This window comes from Hemicordylus capensis, chromosome 4, assembly GCF_027244095.1.
Source record: "Hemicordylus capensis ecotype Gifberg chromosome 4, rHemCap1.1.pri, whole genome shotgun sequence".
NCBI lineage: Eukaryota > Metazoa > Chordata > Lepidosauria > Squamata > Cordylidae > Hemicordylus > Hemicordylus capensis.
In genome coordinates this window covers 286,255,104-286,275,837 of record NC_069660.1, presented here as the reverse complement: position 1 = coordinate 286,275,837, position 20,734 = coordinate 286,255,104, and the positions used below count along the sequence as shown (strand labels likewise).

Sequence of the window (20,734 nt, the reverse complement as noted above, 5' to 3'; positions counted from 1 at the left end):
TTAAGCCATTTGGGATGGGAGAAAGAACACAATGAGGTGGTCCCCACGATCAGTGGAAGCCGCCTGGGGAGGGTTAGCGGGGAGAGCGGGTTTAGCTGTTATGGAGCCGGCGGAGGCTGGGAGGATTGGGGGCTGTGCAGCCCCTGGAAGCTCCAGCATGCCCTGCATGAGCGCGCAGGGCATGCTGGAGAGACCCCTGAGCCGGGAGGCTGCTTTTAAGCCTCCCGGTTGGGGGTCTACTCGTGAGTTGCTGTGCCGCGGCAATCAACATGACGGCCACTCAAGTATGACAGCCACACACAATTTAAAAAAACTGGTTTGCGGTGAGCTCGCTCAGCAAACCTGGTTTTAAGGCAGGGGTAGTTTAGTGGGTTACCCACTGAAGAACCACCGGGCTCACAGCAGTGGTTCTCACGATAGGAGAAAATTGGGCTAGCCTCCGCTAGCCCGATTTTCTCTTATCGTGTGAATAGCCTCCTTATTTCTCTTTGGAAAACTTCAGTTTTGTTTCCCTTTACAAGCTCAATTGACTTTGAAAGATGATAATGTCTGAAAAATAGTCTGCGGTACTGCACAGTTCTGTGCTCCCAAGTTAGGGCAGATGAAACAAGCCCCTCCCACAATGTCAGACCTAGTGTTTGGAACACGAGAACATCCAGAAGCATCTGACCTTGCAGAAGCAGAGTTTTTAGCCACAACAAAGCCGAAAGGATCACAAAAGCAGCAACGACAACATGTCAGTTCCAGTAAGCCTGGCATCGGTGAATCATCCATCCACAGTACATCTCTGGTCTTTTCTCATTTATCCTAGTGGGCAGGCGCGTAACAACGATAGGGCAAGGGGAGACAGTTGTCTGGGGGCCCCACTGCCTGGAGGGGCCCCCCAGAGGCACCTCATGTGACTCCCCATTGCCCCCTGCCCAGCCCCAAGGCCCCTCAGCCACTTGCCCTGTTCGCCGTCTCTCCAGCTTGTTCTCCTGGCCGGCAATCGAGCAGCAGACACGCTGCAAAGAGCTCCTTTTCTCCCGCCTCTCAGCTGATCGGCGGGTGGGCGGGGCTTCCACGGAGGTCTGGTGTAGGCCTCTGTGAAGCCTAAACTCCAGTAGGGCCCAAGCCAGCCAGGAAGGAGGAGGCAGCCAGAGTGGCCACCACTGGTCTCTGCAGCAGAAGACCCCCTGCTGCCAGGTAGAGTGTGAACTCCTTTTTGTGGTTACCTTTCCCGCCCCCCCCCCCCCATATATAGGGATCTGCTTGCCATAGGGCTTTGATATGGGGGGGAGGGACTGAGAAGTCTCTGAATATTTATTTTTAAACAGCTTGGAAAATTTGCTGACTTAAAAAAAGCTATCTAAAATAAGTGGCTTGTTTCATGGCAGAAAATTACAAAAACTTCTGGAAGAAACAGTATTATATTTATTTTATTCATTCATTTATAAATGCACTTATGTTCAAGTTGTTTTGCAACCCAGAAGGTCTGAGTGAGAACTGTGAAGCATGTCTTGTGCTTTTATTTTATTTTATTTTTCTTGTGTGTGAACTGCTCCCCAATAACTTGCAGGGACTTCAGGGTAAATCTGGCCAACATGTGAATGCAGCACCTCCATTCCAGAGGAGATGTGTGTTAAAGGGCTTTAAAAGCCTCCTGTGAAAAACCTCCTGCAATCAAACTTGACTGAATTTGTTCAGAATTCTGAGAAAACAAACATAGGCTCACCCTGCATGGTTGAAAGTCTCCTTTGCTAATTTGCAGCGAGGGGCCCATTTTAATCATTCATCTTTCTAGTGTGTTCTAGGCATTAAAAGTAAAACAAATGTATAGTACTCAATGTATATCACTGTATATTGTGACGTGTGCGTGTGTGTATTCAGTGAAATGTATTTCCAGACAGCATACTTATTTTGGAATATCAGACTTAAATCCTTGGGGGCCTGGGGTGTGCGGAGGCCCTGGACTTTGAGTGGGGGGGCCCCATTTTAAAATCTTGTCTCTGGGCCCACTCCAACCTTGCTATGCCCCTGCTAGTGGGATATAGCCTCCCAAAAGCAGGAGGCGGGTGGTGGTTGGATCTTGGCTACAGGTGGAGAGAGCAAGATGATGTAGCAGTGGAATACGTGGTACTGAGCAGTCTGTTGAACCTCACTCACCTGCCAGTGAAGGTACTGAGGTTATGGGTTACATGACAAGCACAAATGGCAAAAGGTGGTCTACAACCAGTCCATCATGGGCCCAATATATACATCATATGTGAGTACACAGGGATAGCACATGAAAAACAGAGACATCTTACTTAGTCTGTCACACTGAGTCCTCTGCGAGACTCACCCAGAAAGGAGGAAGCCCCCTCCTTCTGTGACACTGCCCAGATGAAATTATCTGAGGACATCACAAGTAATTTAAGATTTGATTTAAAAGTCACATGACAGGAGAGAAGAGTGATTACCGAGCTGGCAACCATAACAGGTATCTGGACCTTGTTTGTGTAGGTTCTGCAGCTCTCAGACCATTGCTGGGTCTGACCTAAACATTGATGAGCAGCTGTTAGGTTTCAGAAGTACTGTCGCTTCTGGCAACACATGCTGAACAAACCAAAGAAGTATGGTTTGAAAATATGGTGGTTGTTTGATGCAGAAACATCCTACCCACTGACAGGAGATGTTGACCTTGAGAAGCAAGCTGGACTGCAACACAGAAAAGTAGGCCTGTAGTTGTGCTGCAATGTGTACAGCCATCTATGCAGAGGAGAATACTTCTCACATGATTAAAGAATGCACCAAGAGCGCATCAGCACATCCACTAGTGACATCAGGGCAGGTGTGTTCTTGCTGCTGCCCTGCTAGCACATGCCCAGGGCTGTGTTCATCTGAACCTGCCCTCAGAGGATTGTGATATGGGCAACTTTCCCCCCAGTGTACAGCTAGCAGAGGCTCCCCTGAGCAATTAGTTGACCTTTGTAGGAACTATCTGACACAACAAGCCCCCCAGAGATGTAGCCACATTCACAATGAGAACCACCGTCATCTGCATTTGGCTTGGATGGACAGAAGACAGTGCTATTGTATGTATGCAAGAAATGTGTGCCTAAGCAAAACTAAGCAAAAGATGTGATGATTGTGGGAGACTGGCCTGTGGAAGGCACTTGACCACCTCCCAGGACTGTGATTATTTTCTTTAGATCAGTCACAGTGTACAGTCCTTTGAGCTGAAATGCTGAGATATTGAAGTATGGATCTTCATTGGTGTGGAGTTTGAAATGTTTGTTTTTCTTAGCTAGAAACTAACTTTCTCAGTGAGTTGTGCACTTACAACAGGTTGCTTACCTGTAACTTTGGTTCTTCTAGTGGCCATCCGTGCTCTTACATAATAGGACTTTGCACCTGCACAGAGACCATTTTGGAACGTTTCAAGCTTCTTTGAAACTTCCAAGCTTCAGGTGGGAGCCCCATCCCCATCCCCTTATGTGCCTGTGCAAGCCTCCTGTTTCCCAGTCTCTGAGTCCACCAGCTAATGAACTAGAAGAGAGAGGAGGAGGGAGGGTGTTTAAAAGCACAGATGACCACTAGAAGAACCAAAGTTACAGGTAAGCAAGCTGTTGTTCTTCTGCATGGTCTTTGGTGACTTACACCATAGGGTGCATCGCAAGCTGAGGCTTACCTGGAGATGGGAATCAAGCTAAGAGAGACTGCAGTACTGCCTTCCCAAAGGCTGACTGTCTGTGAAACTGGTCATCTAGAGCAGGGATTCTCAGTGTGTGGGTCCCCAGATGTAATTGGAATTCAACTCCCATAATTCCCAACCAAAGGCCACTGGGGCTGGGGATTATGGGAGTTGAAGTCCAATAACATCTGGGGACCCACACGTTGAGAATCCCTGATCTAGAGCATAGTGTCAGATGAACGACAGTGAAGAAGATCAGGTAGCAGCCTGGCAGATGACGTCCAGAGGTACAGAGCACTCAAAGGCTATGGAAGTGGCTACTGCCCTGGTGGAATGAGCCTTCACTGATAAGGGGAGAAGCACCTTATCAACTGAAAACGGTGAAAAGAAGATACAATCTTTGGCAAGAAGGTGATGCCTGGCCGTAATAAAACTTTGTCCTTGTGAAAGATTAGGTAGGGAGGGTCTACCCGGAGGGCCCCAAGTTCACTGACCCGTCAGACAGATGTAATAGCAACTAGGAAGGCCACCTTCCAAGAGAGAAGGCAGGGATCAGCAGTTGCTAAGGGTTCAAACAGTGGATTCATCAGGCAAGAGAGTACTACAGAGAGATCCCATGCCGATGCCATGTCCAGGAACCTGTGTTGAAGTCCTTTCAGAAATTGTTTCACTATAGGGTCTCAGAAACAGGAAGGACTGGTTGATGGCATATGGGCCATGATTGCTGCTAGGTGAACCCGAAGGGTCAAAGTCTTAAGTCCCTTTTCCTTTACGTAAAGGAGGTACACACAAATGGTTTAGGTAGTTAGTGGGCTAGTAGGTCTAGCCATCTCTGCTAAGAATGACTGGAAATGTTTCCATTTCGAGGAACAAGAAGTGCACATTGAGGGCTTCCTGGCCACTAGAAGAATCCTCTGCAGTTCTGCCAGGAAGGCGGCTGTATCCTCCATGCTGAGAGTTTGAGGTTGAGCAGATTGGGGTGCAGAATCTTGCTGTCCGCTTGTGTGAGGAGGCGAGGGTGCCGTGGATGAGGTATGTGTATGCCAACTGAGAGTTACAGTAGTATGGGGAACCATGGGCGGCGAGGCCACCATGGAACGATGAGAATGCAGTCTAGGTCTTATTGTTGTATCTTGAGGAGTACCCGCGGCAAGACAGGTATTGGCAGGAAGAGATGGGCGAAGAGGCCTCCCCAGGATATGGCAAATGCGTCTTCTAGGGAGTCTTTCCCTTTGCCAACTCTGGAGCAAAAGAGGGGGCAGTGGGTATCGAGTGTGGATGCAAAGAGGTTGATTGTCTAACTGGGCTAACTGGCCAATTGTCTAACCTCTGCTAACTGGGCAAAAAGGCACCTTTTTAAATGTGGTGATTCTCTTTATTTAGCAGTAGGAGAGCAACTGGCCCTATCCACCCCCAGCACAGTACCCCCAGTGACTGTTGCTGGTGTCTACCTTATGTTTCTTTTTAGAGTGTGAGCCCTTTGGAGACAAGGATCCATCTTATTTATTTATTTGTTTTTTCTCTATGTAAACCGCTTTGGAAACTTTTGTTGAAAAGCGGTATATAAATATTTGTTGTTGTCAGTGTTCCCCACCTCTTGAAGAGGGGAAATAGCACCTCCATACACCATTAATGCGTATTTGTGCAGAGTCTGCTCAAGGTGTCTGCTTTGGAGTTGGCCATGGCATGAATATAGACTGTGTGGGGGAGTATGTGGTGAGCAATAGACCATGTCCATAGAGTCATTGTATGAGGGCTCTAGAGCCCGTGACCCCTTGCCCGCCTGTTTATATATGCTTTTACCATGGTATTATCTGTTTGAATTGTTACCATGAAATTGCGTCGTAGAGGAAGAAACCCTCTGAGGGCTTTGTAGATGGTGAGGAGTTCTAGGACACTGATATGGTGCTGTGCCTCGGATGGAGACCAGAGGTTCTTGAGATGCAGATCCTGGATGTGCACTACCCAGCCCAATTTGGATCATCTGTGGTAAGTATATGTGTTGGCTTTGGGGGGTGGAAGGGGGTGCCTACAGAAAGGTGATGTAGGTCCGTACATCAGTGAAGAGAATGGTGCACATGTGGAAGGGTGCAGAGTCGTGGAGGGACTGTTGGTCTGGTGGTCCAAACTGCAACCTTGCAAAACTTGAGAGTGAAGTCATGTGTGAGGGAGGATGTGCTTAGTGGAGGCCAAGTGGCCTAGAAGTTGCTGAATAGTCCTTGCCGCATGATGCACATTGGAGGTGACTTTGGTAGCCAGGGCCAGTAAGGCATGGATTCTGCAGTGCAGAAGTAAGACTTTGGCACAGTGAGAGTGGAAGAGCAGCCCGAGAAACCCTATCGCAGTGCTTGGGGTAAGCAGCGATTTTCTGTAATTGATGGTGAGGCTCAGATTGTAGAGGAGCACGATAGTGGTGCGCATGGACATGGTCACCTCCGTGGGATAATCTACCACTATCAACCAGTCATCTAAGAATGGAAAAAGCTGGTCCCCCTCTTCTTGAAGGAGTGCCAGCACCAGTGCCATATATTTTGTACAGACCCGGGAGGCTGAAGCAAGCCCAGAGGGAAGAGACTTCAATTGATAAGTGGCTTCACCAAGCAGAGGAATCTCCAATGTTGGGGTCTGATGGTTAGATGTTAATAGGCATCCCTCAGGTCACACTCCCTCGCATGTGAGGATGAATGGGATAATACCATCCGGAAGTGTTTGTAGGTGATGCAAGAGTTTAGGCCTCTTAGGTCGGGAATGGTACATATGCCCCCATCTGCTTTGGGGACTGACGTATAGGGAGTAAAACCCTGAACCAGCTGTTTGAAGTATTTGATGTATGGGTTCATTGCCATCCTTTTGCAAGAGGGAGGCAACTTTGTTCTTCAGTATCTCTATAGGGTTGGTCATGAGTGTAGGTGAGTAAGGGGAGTCAGATGAGAATTCCAGCGTGTAGCCTATCCTGATGATCGTAAGGACCCATGAGTCAGTGGTATTTCCCTCCCAAGCTGGTAGGTAAGGGGATAGGCTAGTACTGACTTGGGCTGGGCCAGAAAAGTCATTGTTTCTTCAGACAGGCAGGCTGAGTGCAGTGTTTCTGGAGTGGTGGCTTAGTATACTAGAATTGCTGCTTTCGTCCATACTGTGGGAATCTTGGGAAATGAAAGGAGCAGTTGGAGGAGGAATAGGGAGGATTTTGGCATGGCTGCGGCTTGGGCCATCAAGACTGTCTGTGAGTGCAAGAGGTTTGAGGGTGGAAACTCATTGAGCGTGCTGTGTTGCACCATTTCTGGACTCTCTGCAAGGTCTCGTCTGTCTTTTCACCGAACAGCTCATCCCCATCAATCTTCAATGCGTGTATTAAACTCTTGAGTGAGGCCCGAAGACAAGAGCCAGGCATGGTGGCAGAGTACAACGGAGGTGGCCATAACCTTGGCTGCACACTCTGCAGAGTGACGAGCAGAATATAGTTCTTGTTTGGCTAGTTGAAATGCTTCATTGCAGTATACTTTGGCTGCATCTTTCTTGTCCTGGGAAGGTATTCCATGAATGAACCAATTGCCTCTCACCGGAAATGACTGTATTTTGTGTTATATGCTTGGTAGTTGACAAACTTGAGGTATAATGCTGAAACAGAGTACAGCCTGCGTCCAAATGAGTCAAGTTTCCCTGTCCACTGGGGATGATGCAACACGAACCCTGTTGGATACCTGGGAGGTCTCGATCACCACTGAGTTTGGTGTGGGATGTTTTTGTAGGAAACTACTCACAGTCTCATCAATAGTGTGGACTTTGTAGAAGCTTTCTAGGCACTTTGTCAGTTGCAGTAGGATGGATGGTTTGCTCCAACAGGACTTGGAAATGTCCAGCAGGACTGAATTAATGATACTGGGGCATGCGCATCTGCATCTATGAGCCCAAAAGGGGACTAAGTTAGTTTTCTTTTGTTGGCTCAGTGAGATACCTAGTGAAGAAACCATGTGTATAAATAACCTGTGTAGATGTTGTAGTCCTCTGAGGGGAAGGACAGCTTTTGGTCCACCAGCTGGCCATTGGAGGATGAGACAAAGGATGCACTCTCAGATTGTGGTGAGAGGGAACCCTCAACGTCTTCTTCTGCCTCATGTTGTTCTTCCTCTGCCGAGTCTTGGTCGTTCGGGTCTGGGTTTTGAGGCAGGGATGCAGGTCAATCTTATGGCAACTTGCTAGCCTCTGTTTCAGCAGGTGTATTTCAGCTGTGGTGGCCTGGGGTAGCTGCTTCCAAGGCTGGGGTTCATGTGGAAGTAGAGGGGCTTGTTTCAATGAAGGACGGGTTCGAAGTGTCCAGTCCTCCAGGTTTGGATGGCCTTGAGTATGGGTGCGAAGCAAATGGGATTAAGGGCGCAGGTGGGCTCGAAAATATGCTTGGTAGCAGTTGTCCCAGGGGTCTTCATATTCCCTGCAATGCGTGTCCCTGGGATGGAATGCAGGTTGGTAGCGGTCAGAAAAGCAGTAGGATTCTGCTGGGAATTCTGCCTCGGTAGTCTCACTCTAATTGTTCTTGGTACCGTGAATAAGAGGTCCCTTAATCCCAATGCTGCGGGAATGGAGTATAGAGGCGGTCAGAGTGCAGAGTTCATCCTCTTGTTCTGAAGTTGGGTCTTCCTGGGCTGCCCACTCCAGTGCTGCCTTAAACTCCTCAGGATCAAAGACAGAATCCACTTCTTCCGGTACTGAGTGTGCTGAGTTTGGGGACACCTGACCTGGCTAAATTGTCAAATCCGAGGCCGGGAGCAGTTGTGTGGCACTTGAATCCCAAGGATTGGAGGACTTCTTTTTCGGGCGTGGAGCTGGCTTGCCTGATGCTGGTCGTTTCTTTTGCTCTTTAGCCTGGGCAGAGTTGGATCTTGACCCTGAGGGCTGCAGAGGTCACTTTTGCTTTTTAAGAAGGCTTTACTGGAAGATTGGAGCCTGAGTCTCCAGTCCCGGTGTTGAATCTGAATGAGCTGTGGGCTCTGGGGTTGACTTTGGGAGTGTGCTATGTCCCAATTGTTTAGCCTTTGCAGTCCCCGAGGGTGTGGCCACCATTGCCACAGTGGGGGTGGGTTGTTCACTTCCAGAGGCCCACATGGTTTTTAACACTATTGTCTTTGAAGAAAGCAAGGCCTGTTCCCACAGCCACCAACAGAGACTAGAGGCCTGGTTTTTGTGGGCCTGTTTGGTAAAATTTAGGCAGTGGCCGTAAGTCTCCACCAGGTGTGGCAAATCATTTTGCAGTTCAAAATGGCCTTGTATGCTCTTCTCCTTTAAGTGACTCCTCAACACATAAGGAGAGTCCTGAGTACCCAACAAAGCAAATTAAGTTCTTGCTAGGGAAGAAAGCAGATGAAACAGCATTGATTGGAGGGGAGTGGTCTCCATCTCTGGATGGTCATGACCCAGCTGCAGACCCGAGGATTCTGATATGCACAACCATTCGCTGCACCAAAGCACAGACTGGGTTGGACCTGAGCGCCTGCACTAAGTGAACCAAGATGGGTGTTTCCTTGAGGGATGCCTGGAATTTTAGGCTAGAAAATGCTCTCTCGGATGGCTTCCGCTCCTCAGCCTCCATCACAGTTTTTAGAAAACAAGTTAAAACGTGGTTCTTCACCCAGGCTTTTATATTAGTATAGTTTTTACTGCTGCTGCTCTCTGTGTTACTGTTTTATATAGGTTTTTAAACTTTTAAATAGAGATACAAGCAAACTTGGTTATTCGTGGGGGTTCCATTTCTTGCTAATTACCGCAAGTAACTAAGCCACAAGTAATGAGACATTATGCCTATGGGAAATGAGGGGTTAGGTTATAAAATCGAGAAAAACCGCTAAAAACAGCTTTAAAACAGTTACAAAATGCAAAAATTGTTTACTGTACGAAGCTCCGTGGGGTCTGCATGTGTCTAGGAATGCCCCCAGAGCACGCAATGCCCACCAAAAACATGAACAATTCCAGGAAAAATGCATTTTTAAAAAAGAAATGAGCCACAAAATGACTCCTGTAGACAAAATGGCAGCTGGAAGTGACCTCCATGGTCACTTCCAGCCTGCTAGGAAACACAGACATATGGGTTTTAACTCTTTTATATACGTGGATAATGAAAATGGGATATGCAAAAATGTGGATGGTGAGTCCGCGAATAGCAAGGTTTCCCTGTGTATTATTTATATCTTTAATATTTGTACTTCTAATTTGTATTTTAATCGTGCCTTGTTTTAATTATATTGTAAGCCGTTCTGGAATTATTTTAATGAAAAGTGGTATAGAATGGAACAATAAAACAAACAAACATCATCTGAACCGCCTACTAATCCTACTGTTTAGAGTATTACACAATGTTATTACACAAAAGGAAACAAGCCCACAGTTGCTTTTGTGAGAGCTATTTATACAAAAGAAAATATGATGCATATTTATTTTCCCATGCAACCATCTCTAATTTGTTGTCAAATCAAGCCTAATTTCCAAGCAACTTCTCACAATACAACTCGACTAAGGAGATCACTTGAAACTACATCCACATGGTGGTGGTTCCACATGAAAAATCATTTCTTGTGCACTAGTTCACCACAGACTAGCCCACACTATCTCCATGCTGCCAGCCAACAAAACCTTATAGTGGGAACTGATTTGCATGTCTGGCCATCATATACAAAATGGCTTAGTGTTCGCAGTAATCACTACATTGGCAGTTTCAAACCACCTCCACGTAGTGGCTGTTCTGTGATCAGGGACATAAGAAGCTCCTATAACCCTATTTGGATATTATAAAACAAAAATGCTGAACACAGAGCACAAAAAGTGGGGTGAAAGTTCCATCCAGCTCCTCACACACTGCCTGCCCCCCACACCATTCACGATTATGGCAGTGTTCGTATGAAAAAGGAAATTGGATAACTGTTATGGCCGGCACTTCTGTGATCAGCAGTCTAGATCACCACAGGCAACCAGCTGCTCACAAAAGCGCTTGCCATCACGGTAATGGCACTCACCGTGATGGCTGTAGTTACAGATGAACACTGCCGTGACTGTGATGCTGAAGTGGAGCAGGGTGGGGAGTGACGCACTGGAATGGGGCTTCCTATCTGCTTTTGGCGCCATAAATGTGTTCAGCCTTTTTTATAATGTCCTAATAGGGCTTAGCTAACAGACTTCAGATAAATTTTTGAGGAACGATTACAGGCTCCTCCAAATCTCAAAAATATTAGCTACAGTGTCTGGTTACACATTTATTGGATGCTCCCTCACACTTAGTAAAAATGCAAAAAAGAAAAAGGTGGGGGGAGGAAACTGTATTTATAAGCAAAAGGAAGCCTTTCCTAAAAACTCTCAATAAAGAAATAAATTTAAGGGCAAAATGATAACCCTTTCATTATATTGTGGGTGGCAGGTGAACACCACTATAACATGAATTTGTTTCCCATTCAGGAAGGTCAGTTTTAATGAAATGGACCACAGCATGGTCAGAATTGATTGTTGTACATGGATCATATAAAAGCCACTGAACACATGAAAAGAATTACAGTAGACCACACATCAAACGTTCTGGCCTTGTGCTTCCTTCCTCTCATCCTAGTGGCAGGAAATGCACTACATATCCCGTGAGGTGACCAGACATTTAAAAGTAGTCCCTTGTTCCAAAAAGCTCTGTGTACAGTAATTTACCACAAATAAGCAGAAGAACGTTTTCCACAGCAGTTGTCTTCTAGACCTATATCTGGGGCACAATAGTGGGGAAAAAAGGTAAAGTATGGCAACTATACAATATATTTTAAGGCTAAATGGGAAAAATAGAAAAAAAGACTTATGAAAGTTTCAACTTTTTAATGTGTGAATGCATATTATCTGCTTGGTAATAAAAACAATTGCTTAAAAAAAGCAATTGAAATGAGAGTTAACAAGGAAACTTTAATCTATCATTGTAATATTTTTGAAGTTTAAACAGCATAATGATTTAGTTTTAAGCAGTCACGAATCTGCAGGACACGTTGTAAAAGTTGATTTGATAACTATGCAAACAATACATATGCATAATTCTAAATGGAGATTTGGTGATATATTTGGATAAGTCACTAGAGGAATATAATTTTTCTAAATAGACTCAGAAAAGAAGACAGAGAATAGGGAGTGAAGTTAGCAGTAATAAGAATAACCGGTGCTAAAACCAGATGTAAGAACGTAACACATTTTTATTGATTTGTTTTATGAGTTAAATAATTTTAGCCCAGAATTTAACATTGCTTGTCTGTAACAGGACACTAGTTTTGGCTTTCCCAAACATTACATAAATATTTGGCTTACTGCTAAACTGAGGCGAACAACCTCCTTCTGATGCTGCAGCAATTTTCATCTGGTCATACACGGCACTCATTGGCTGCTTCAGATTCTGTTTGTTTAGTGGTACAATACCTCAGCCTTATCAGGTGCTGTATATATTCACCTGGAAGTACTGAGGTTGAGTTTCACTAAACACAAGCTTCATCCTTACTGTGTGATATTTATTTTTTAATATGAAAGACATGGAGTCCATAGTGTGTTTGATAAGCTGACATGGTACAGGAACTCTTTTTCACTGTTGTGTCAGTTTATCAAACCCATACATGGTCATCAGTCAAATCCTCTATTAAGCACAATTTCATTATTTAAGAAATGAGATACAATGTGCACTGTGTTCTACAAACACATTAAAGCTCTTACACACATATCTATATATACAGTAGTTCTAATTTATAATGACATTGCTTAAATACATGGAGATGAAATAAATTTAGAGGGGTCACTATTCATAACTGCACTAATAGAAAGCACAGGTGCACCTGTATTTGATGCAAAATATTGCTTATAGAAAAAAGAAGCCCAAGTTCACCATGCTTTCACATTCTTATTAATTTATCAGCGGAAACCCATGCATCCATCCCAAAGTTGCCCGAGAAATAACACACGATATATTTCAATACTAAATTTTATACAAATGAGATTCCTAACAAATATGCAATTCTACTTCATGTTGTAGGTAGAGTTTTAAAATGGTAATCATGGAATAAACATAAATAATGAAAAAATATATTTAAAAGTCTACCTCAAGGTACGTCACAAGTGTTATTCTTTTTTGCCCTACTTCAGCACCATGTGGGGCCTGACCCTCCTGCCAAGCTGCATCAATCAACCATCCTTTCACAAAGCTGAAATTTAATACTCTGTTATAACAACAAACTAACATTTACTCTTTGTTCAAAGTCTTGTCTTTAGCGAAAGCTTGTGCTAATGAATGAGTCAAATCTTAACCAAGGAAGGATGCACTGACAAGAAAGTAACAGTATCAGGTAAGAGAAATATTTGGATCCTTACTGTTATTGACTTGTTTTAAAGTGTTGACTTTGAATAAGAACTACAAGCAGAATTATTTTGTTTTACCACTTGCTATATTGGTATTCTGGCCTGCTTTCCTTTATATCAGTACTGTGCCTACACCAAAGCTATCACTGAAATTTCAGCTAAACAGAAATTTCAGCTAAACAGAAACTGAGGCTCCATCTCAGGTGAAACACCCAAAGGGTTTTGATAAAACTAGCAAACTTTATTGGGGGCTCTCTCTGTACATCCCCTTTGACTCCTTGTTGCTAACACAAAATTCAGTATAATGTAGATGTTGTACATTTGATTCTAAATATACCTGTATGTGAAAACTTTCTCTAAACAAGCCAGGTTGGAGCAAATGTATTTAGAATCACAGCCAATTCAGGAAAATAACTTCTATAAAACATACAAAGATGCAGGGATTATAAAGACTATTCCTTTGATTTTAAGTGAACACACTACAACAATTTGCTTTTCTAAAGAAAAATATCCTTCACAGAAAATTATAACTTATACCATGGAAATTATTTTGAATGTTTAGGGACATCTGTATATTAACATTCTCCATGAGAATATGAACGATAAGGTTTGTCCAGAACAGAAGAAGTGGGTAAAGAAGTAAAAACCAAAACTCTCATTATAATGAGTGACTGGACTAATAAAAGCTGAAGGGAAGAAATCAAAAGGTAGTAATAACTCTTAGCATTTATATGGTGCTTTTTGAGTATTCAAAGCACTTCAGGTATGTTATCTCAGGACTTAAAACAAATCTGTAAAGTAAGTCAACATTATCCCTTTAATCACCTCTAATTTTATAACAAAAGTGCTCAGTATAATTATTTCCTTTCAAATCCAGCTTAACACTGACAAAATCTGCATGTCTAAATAATTCTTCTTTTTCCAGTGATTAACATTCTTCCAGTTATTTACAAATTAAAATATAGCAATGATTAATTTTCTTTGAACACACTGTAATTAAACTATATGTCTGGGAAGTTTGAGGGTTTTCTTTCAATACTGAATAACAATATTAAAAGAAAAGATGGTAAAATGTATATTATTGCATATATAATTGTATATGATCTTGTGATTTGTTTTTGTTTGGCTGGTTTTTGTTTTTAAAGAATTAACTCCACGTTTCTGATAGGGGCTAAGGCTGATAGACAGTGCTTTGCCTTCTGGCCATTTAGAGAGTCATGTAGGAGGTTCAAGGCTTAGAACTTTTAAAATGTCATAGGATTTGCATCTCGTATGATTGCAGGTTTAGTTTATTTCCATATTTTAAGTGTTTAATATTTCACATGTGCTTTAAAACTTATCTTTAATGCAGCTATTAATAATTAGAAGCAATATATTTCATTGCTTTTGCAACATGATATACACTACACAATAATTATATTTGATTCATGTGTCCTTTGCTGGACTGGTTTGAGCTTCATCAACCTTTTCTCTATCCAAAACTGTTTCATTATTCTCTACCGTTTTCAGGTGGAGGGTCAGAAATGGTGATTTGCTCACCATAAGCCAACTTTGTGATGGGATAGTGCAACATTCCCTAATTAACACTGGCATTTGGATAACCTTCCTTATTAATGCCATCTGTGTATTCCAAAGAAGTTTCCATAGTAGCCTAATAACTGAATATTTATGTATAAAAAAATAAGTAGTATTGTTTTGAATTATAAAATGAGATCAGTGAAGGGATCTCAATATACCCTGCAGTATAGGGCAACAACACTTAGTTGATTAATTGGTTACATTGATTAAAAAAGGTGTTCCAACTAACTGGGCAACAGATTTTTAAAATAATGTTAAAGAATGTTCACTGCATGTATTTACAAAAATTGCAGCATTATAGTAATGCAGAAAATAGGTTTCAAAATTTTCCAAATAAAGACTGCATAACAGGAATATTTGCATAAAGTGCCACCAGCCAGATATTACACACCAGTTAATCACGGACTTTAGTTAAATATCAAACCTTCCAACAGTGGAATTTTCAAAAAGTAATGAACTGTGGATAGCAATTGTGTCTCTCAGTCCAAGCTGAATGCCCCACCCCCAGCTGTCACCTGGGAGTGGTCTTTAACCAGTCAGTCAACAGCTAAGATTTTAACTGGGGGGTAGCTGTACTATAAACTTTTACCTATAATCTATTTATCATCTCCAGATTGTGTGTGCATATGTGGGGATTTCTGCCAGAATGCCTCCTTGCTATCCCACAATACTGCTCTGCCAAAATCGCTACTGGATGACTACGCATGGGACATCCCTGGAAGCAGAAAGCAGCAAATGCCTCAGTGACTTTTTTGAGGTCAAATGGTGTGTGTGCAAATTTGCTCCTCTATCCTGCACTTGAGACCTGAAATGCCTAGCATTTAGGGAGTGAATTTGGCTTGCGGCTTTCATTTCATAAGCCCAGGACAAGCCCCCACAATGCTGCTGGGACAGGGGGGTAAGCCTCCCCAAGTTCCCTTTGCCCATTGTTTCCATGGACCTGCCAGGCAAGGAGCCTCTGAGGAGGCCTGGCGCCATATGCAATGGACTGTAAGGAAATGGTACTGGCTTTCCCCAAGTTTCTCTTTGCCCATCAGGTAAGGAATTTATGGAGGGGAAGGAAGAGGAAAGAAGGGGAAAATCTATTTTCTTTTTCTGCTTCCACAGAAGTTCCTTTAAGTTCCTTTTAGGACTTAACATGTTTTATATATCTGGAAACAAAGGATTAATTGTGAATATTTCAAAGATCTCTCTGCATAACTTCATGTGAAAAACATTTATTAAAGAACCAAAAGAGTGTGATATATACAGGTTGCTTACCTGTAACTTAAGATCTGGAAGTGATCCATTGTAGTAATAAGGAATGGGTTCTGTGCCTGCGCAGGGACCTCGCAGGCTGATTGATTAGCTCCTCGTGATGCCCCCTCCCGCCTGCATGTGCCATGCCAAGTCATTAAAAGAGGAGGTTGGGGCGTCCATTTTCCAGTTTCTCACAATCCGCCCATAGTGACGATCCGCAAGTTGAACTTTGATTTTGCTTTCTTTCAATTAGTACTGCAGCCGGGATGGTCGGGAGGGGCTTATGACTACAACGGATCACTTCCAGATCTTAAGTTACAGGTAAGCAACCTGTATAACTGGATCGTAATCTGTTGTGATCATAAGGAATGGGTGATTAGCCAGCTTTCCCTCTAGGAGGTGGGTGCAGTAAACCCTAGCTCATGCTAACACCCTTTTTAGAACATTTCTCCTGAAATCCGCATCTTTCGCCATCCTCAAATCCAAAGCATAGTGTTTGATGAACGGCAGTTGTGATGACCATGTGGCCGCCATGCAGATATTCAACATCTTAATGCCAGACAAGTGGGCCACTGATGTTGCGTATGCCCTAGTTGAGTGTGCATGCACAGTCTTTGGTGGGGCAACACCTTGACATTTATATGCTAGGCAAATAGCCTCCACCAACCAATGTGCCAGGCACTGCCTAGAAATTGGGCAGCCCTTGCATTTTCCTTTGAACCCTATAAAGAGTCTCCTTGTTTTCCTGAAACTCTGTGTCCTTTGTAAAATAATAAATAAATAAAATAAGAGGGCTCTCCTCACATCCAAGGAATGGAGCGCTATTTCCAATGGTGTCTCTGCATTTTGAAAGAAGGTGGGTAACACGACCTCTTGGTTAATATGGAAGTCCGTCACAATCTTAGTGCGAAAACGCAGGTCCAATCGCATGACCACTTTGTGAGGATAGAATTGAGTGTATGGTTTATCTACCCGGAGAGCTGTTAGCTCACCCACCCGCTTAGCAGATGTGATTGCCAGCAAGAAAGCGGTCTTCAATGTAATCATTCTGAGGGGTATAGTCACCAAGGGCTCAAATGGCCCCTCTGTCAATGCCAATAAAACCAAGGACAAACTACATTGCTCCATCGGCAATCGTACAGGCAGATATAAATTATTTAACCCCTTCATGAAGCGCTTGCAATCCGGATGGGAGAACACAGTCGACCTATCCCAACCCTCATGCCTCACCGAAATGGCCACCAAATGTATCTTGATAGACACGTTAGCTAAACCCTTTAGCTTCAAGGAGGTTAGGTATAGCAATACGTCCTGAGAAGTGGCCTGTAAAGGCCTAACTCCTCTACTCTTCATATTGGCTGTAAAGAGTTTCCATTGCTTGCATAATTCCTGCATGTGGACTGCCTCCTACTATTGAGTAGGATATCCTTCATTGAGCGATCCTCCAGGCTGTCATCTTTAAAGCGTGAACTTCTGGGTGCAAGACCTATCCTTGTTCTCTTTGCAACAGATCCAGCGCCTGTGGGAACCTGAGATAGGTACCTTGTGACAATTGCAGAAGCGGTGCAAACCATGGTTGGCGTGGCCACCACGGTGTCAGTAGTATGCAGTTTGCTCTGTCCCGAATAATCTGCCGCTACGCCTGTCCTATCATTGGCAGTGGTGGGAAGAGATAAAGAAGGCCCACACTCCATGTGTGTTGGAACGCATCCCCTAGGGACCCCTGTCCAATGCCTGCACGCGAGCAATAGTTTGCACACTTTTTGTTGGCACACGTTGCAAATAAGTCCGTCATGGGAACTCCCCAGGTGCTGAAAATCTTTCGGAGGTATGAAGTCTTTATCTCCCACTCATGCCTCTGGTTGTAATCCATAATTCTGCTGAGGCTGTCGGCCAAGTGATTGTCTATGCCTCTTATATGGAGTGCAGTCGGGTAGATGACTTAGCGAACGCACAAATTCCATATTCTTTGAGCAAGGAGGCATAACGATATGGAGACCGTCCTCCCTTGGCGATTGATGTAGGCAATTGCCGTCGTGTTGTCCAATGTTATTTGAACTACCGACCCTCGCAACTGTGGCTGGAATGCCTTCAAAGCTAGGAACACCGCCATCCATCTCCCTTGGACACAATGGCCGTTGCAATGCGCACCCCATCCTGTCAATGACGCATCCGTCGTTACCCAGCTGCTTGGGGCTAGTGGTTCGAATGGTACACCTTGTGTCAGATTGTTGGTTTCCATCCACCAACGCAACCCCTTCAAAACCACTTGCGGAATTTCTAAGCGCATGTTTTGGCTGTCCACATTGGGACAGAAGTTGCGCCAATACCAGTGCTGCAACATGCGCATACGCAACCGCGTGTACAGAACTGTCGTGGCACAGGAGGCCATTAGGCCCAACAGTTTCTGAATCTGCACTGCTGGCTGTTGTGGGTTTTGCACAAACCTCTGAATGAGCGAATGTATTTGCTGAATGCGCTCCTGAGGTAAATATGCTCTCTTCTTCTCGAAATCCAACACCGCACCTATGGAATTTATCTGTTTCTCGGGGACAAGGTTCAATTTTTTCCAACTGATATTGATCCCTAGATCTTTGAGTAGGTGGACCATGCGTTGAATCTGTTCGAACAGCAGTTCTCCGTCATAGCTCACCAGGAGCCAGTCGTCCAAGTACGGATAGACCATCATCCCCTGTGTCCTCAGGTAGGCCACCACCACTGCCACCGCCTTGGTGAATACCCGTGGTGCTGTCGAGAGACCAAAGGGTAGAACCTGATATTGGTATATTTGATCCCCTACTGTGAAGCGGAGATATTTGCAGTGATTTTCCTTGATGCCTACATGAAAGTAAGCATCCTTCAGATCTAAGGTCGCCGCCCAAGTTCCCCGGGCTAAGAAGGGAAGAATAGCTTGTAAAGTTGTCATTCTGAATTTCGTGGTCTGGATATAATCGTTGAGACCCCAAAGGTCCATTATTGCCCTGATTCCGCCATCTTTCTTTGGAACCTGAAAATACCGGGAATAATAACCCGACAGCCTGTCCGGCCACTGCACCTGAGCAATCGCTTCCTTCTCTAACAGCACCTTCACTTCCTCCTGCAGTATCTCTGCAGCTGCTGTGTCAAACTGGAGAATGGCGGCTTGGTCTTGAACTCCAGCGCATAGCCTGTCTGAACTATCCTTAGCACCCAGCAATCTGATGTTATATTGTGCCATGCTTGGGGATGGTTTGCCAGTTTGATGGTATTTCTGCAACTACAGAACCAGTGGTAAGGGTCCTGGCATGCCTGGCTTTCATGGGTGGTAAGGAGCCAGTGTCGTGGTTGAAGGATATTGTCAGTGTGTGCAGTGGATGGACAGTCCCATTAAAAGTTCTGCTTTAGGTTGTCCTTATTTGAATGGGTAGTATAGTTTTTTCATTTTTGGCGGAAGCCTTTAGACCACTGGTTAGGTCTATATTGTCTCTTGAAATCTCTCCTGTCCTGATATTTGAAGGTTCTTTGGCGAGAGAAAGAGCGGCCCTTTGATGAATTGCCTGATGGGCCTGAAGATGTCATGAAGGTACGTGCTGTGAATTCTGACTTCTTTAACTACTCCATAATAGAATCCGTATCATCGTGAAAAAGGCCTTTTCCATCTAAGGCCAGGCTCTCTACCCTCTCCTTCATGTCTTGTTGCAATGACGTGAAACGCAGCCAGGCATGGCGGTGCATGCTAACCACTGTCACCATTGTGTGTGACTCTGTTTCCGCCAGATGTTTAAAGGTGCTTAACTGTTGTCTAGTCACTGCTGTTGTTTTTTCATAAATCTCATTAAATTTCCACTGGAATTCCTCTCGAGTCATGGATGTAGAGTCTTGTAACAAGGAGTACCATAACTATAACACGCCATGCACGCAGTGTTGTTTGCAATATGTATTGCTAGACTAGCTGTGCTGTAGATTTTTCTACCCATAACATCCATTTTACATCACTCTTTATCCCCAGGGGTTGTATGATGTCGTCCCCCCTAAGATGTTGATGCGCAGTCCACGACCAGCGAATTAGGAGCCGGATGACACAAAAGGTAGGTATTCTCTTCCTCACTTATTCTGTATAAATTCTCTAAATGCCTTGAAGTGGGAGTAGAAATGTGCAAGGCCTCCCATGATGATCTGGCCGCCTTACTAATTGCATGTATCATAGTAAGGGCCACCAGGTGGGATGTTTTAAACTTGCCCATCATGTTGTATACTGGGTCTACAACATCAGTGTCCCGGGATTTCAGATCCATTCCCAAGGCCTCAGCAATATCCCGTATAAGGTCATGATATGCCTTTAACTCCTCTGTGGGAGAAGTAGACAGCCTTGGTGGCACTTCAGATGGTGGATCAGACCTCCTGCTGATGTCAGAATCTGAACCTGCCGAAGTATCCTCCTCCAGGTCACAGTCACCCGGTGGTTCTGAAGGCGGAGAGATGGATTTCCACTTCCTTTTGCCCCCAAGTTTCTCAGGTGGATGCACGTGTATCTGTGGATGCTGGGCCGTTGCTACCAACGGCGTCTGAACATGCAGTTGTGGTATTTGAGGTGGAGCTGCCAATGGTGGCTGCACATGTAAATGCAGTAGTTGGGGCGAAGCCGACAACAGTAGCTGGGGCGGAGCTGCCAACGGTTGTTCAACAGGTTGCTCCAACACCAATACTGGTTGAGACACATAATGCTGCACCTGCTCCTGCACCTGCTCAGGCGTTTGCCTGGCTCTCCACTGTAAAAACTCTGCATAGTCATGTGGCAACGTGTGCCGAAAACTGAAGGCATGCTCTGGCTGCCTCGGCAATAAATAAGCTGCATGCTGATCCATACGTGGTATGGCCATCGAAGATTGAGCTGCTACAACTTCTAACATTATAGATGTCGAAGGCTGAGTCGAGGTC

General features: G+C 44.5%; 1 protein-coding gene across 10 annotated transcripts in view; it reads right to left on the bottom strand.

Moving 5' to 3' along the window:
* Window positions 1–20,734, bottom strand: part of VPS13B (vacuolar protein sorting 13 homolog B) — a 714,157-nt gene that overhangs the window by 288,857 nt on the left and 404,566 nt on the right. The window contains exon 30 of one of the 10 annotated variants that reach the window (XM_053245162.1): window positions 11,102–11,381. The exons of the other annotated variants lie outside the window; for them this stretch is intronic. Coding sequence (XP_053101137.1) covers window positions 11,255–11,381 — 127 coding nt within the window. The 3' untranslated portion in view covers window positions 11,102–11,254. Of the gene's footprint in view, window positions 1–11,101; window positions 11,382–20,734 lie in introns of those variants that run through there. 10 annotated transcript variants of the gene reach the window in all.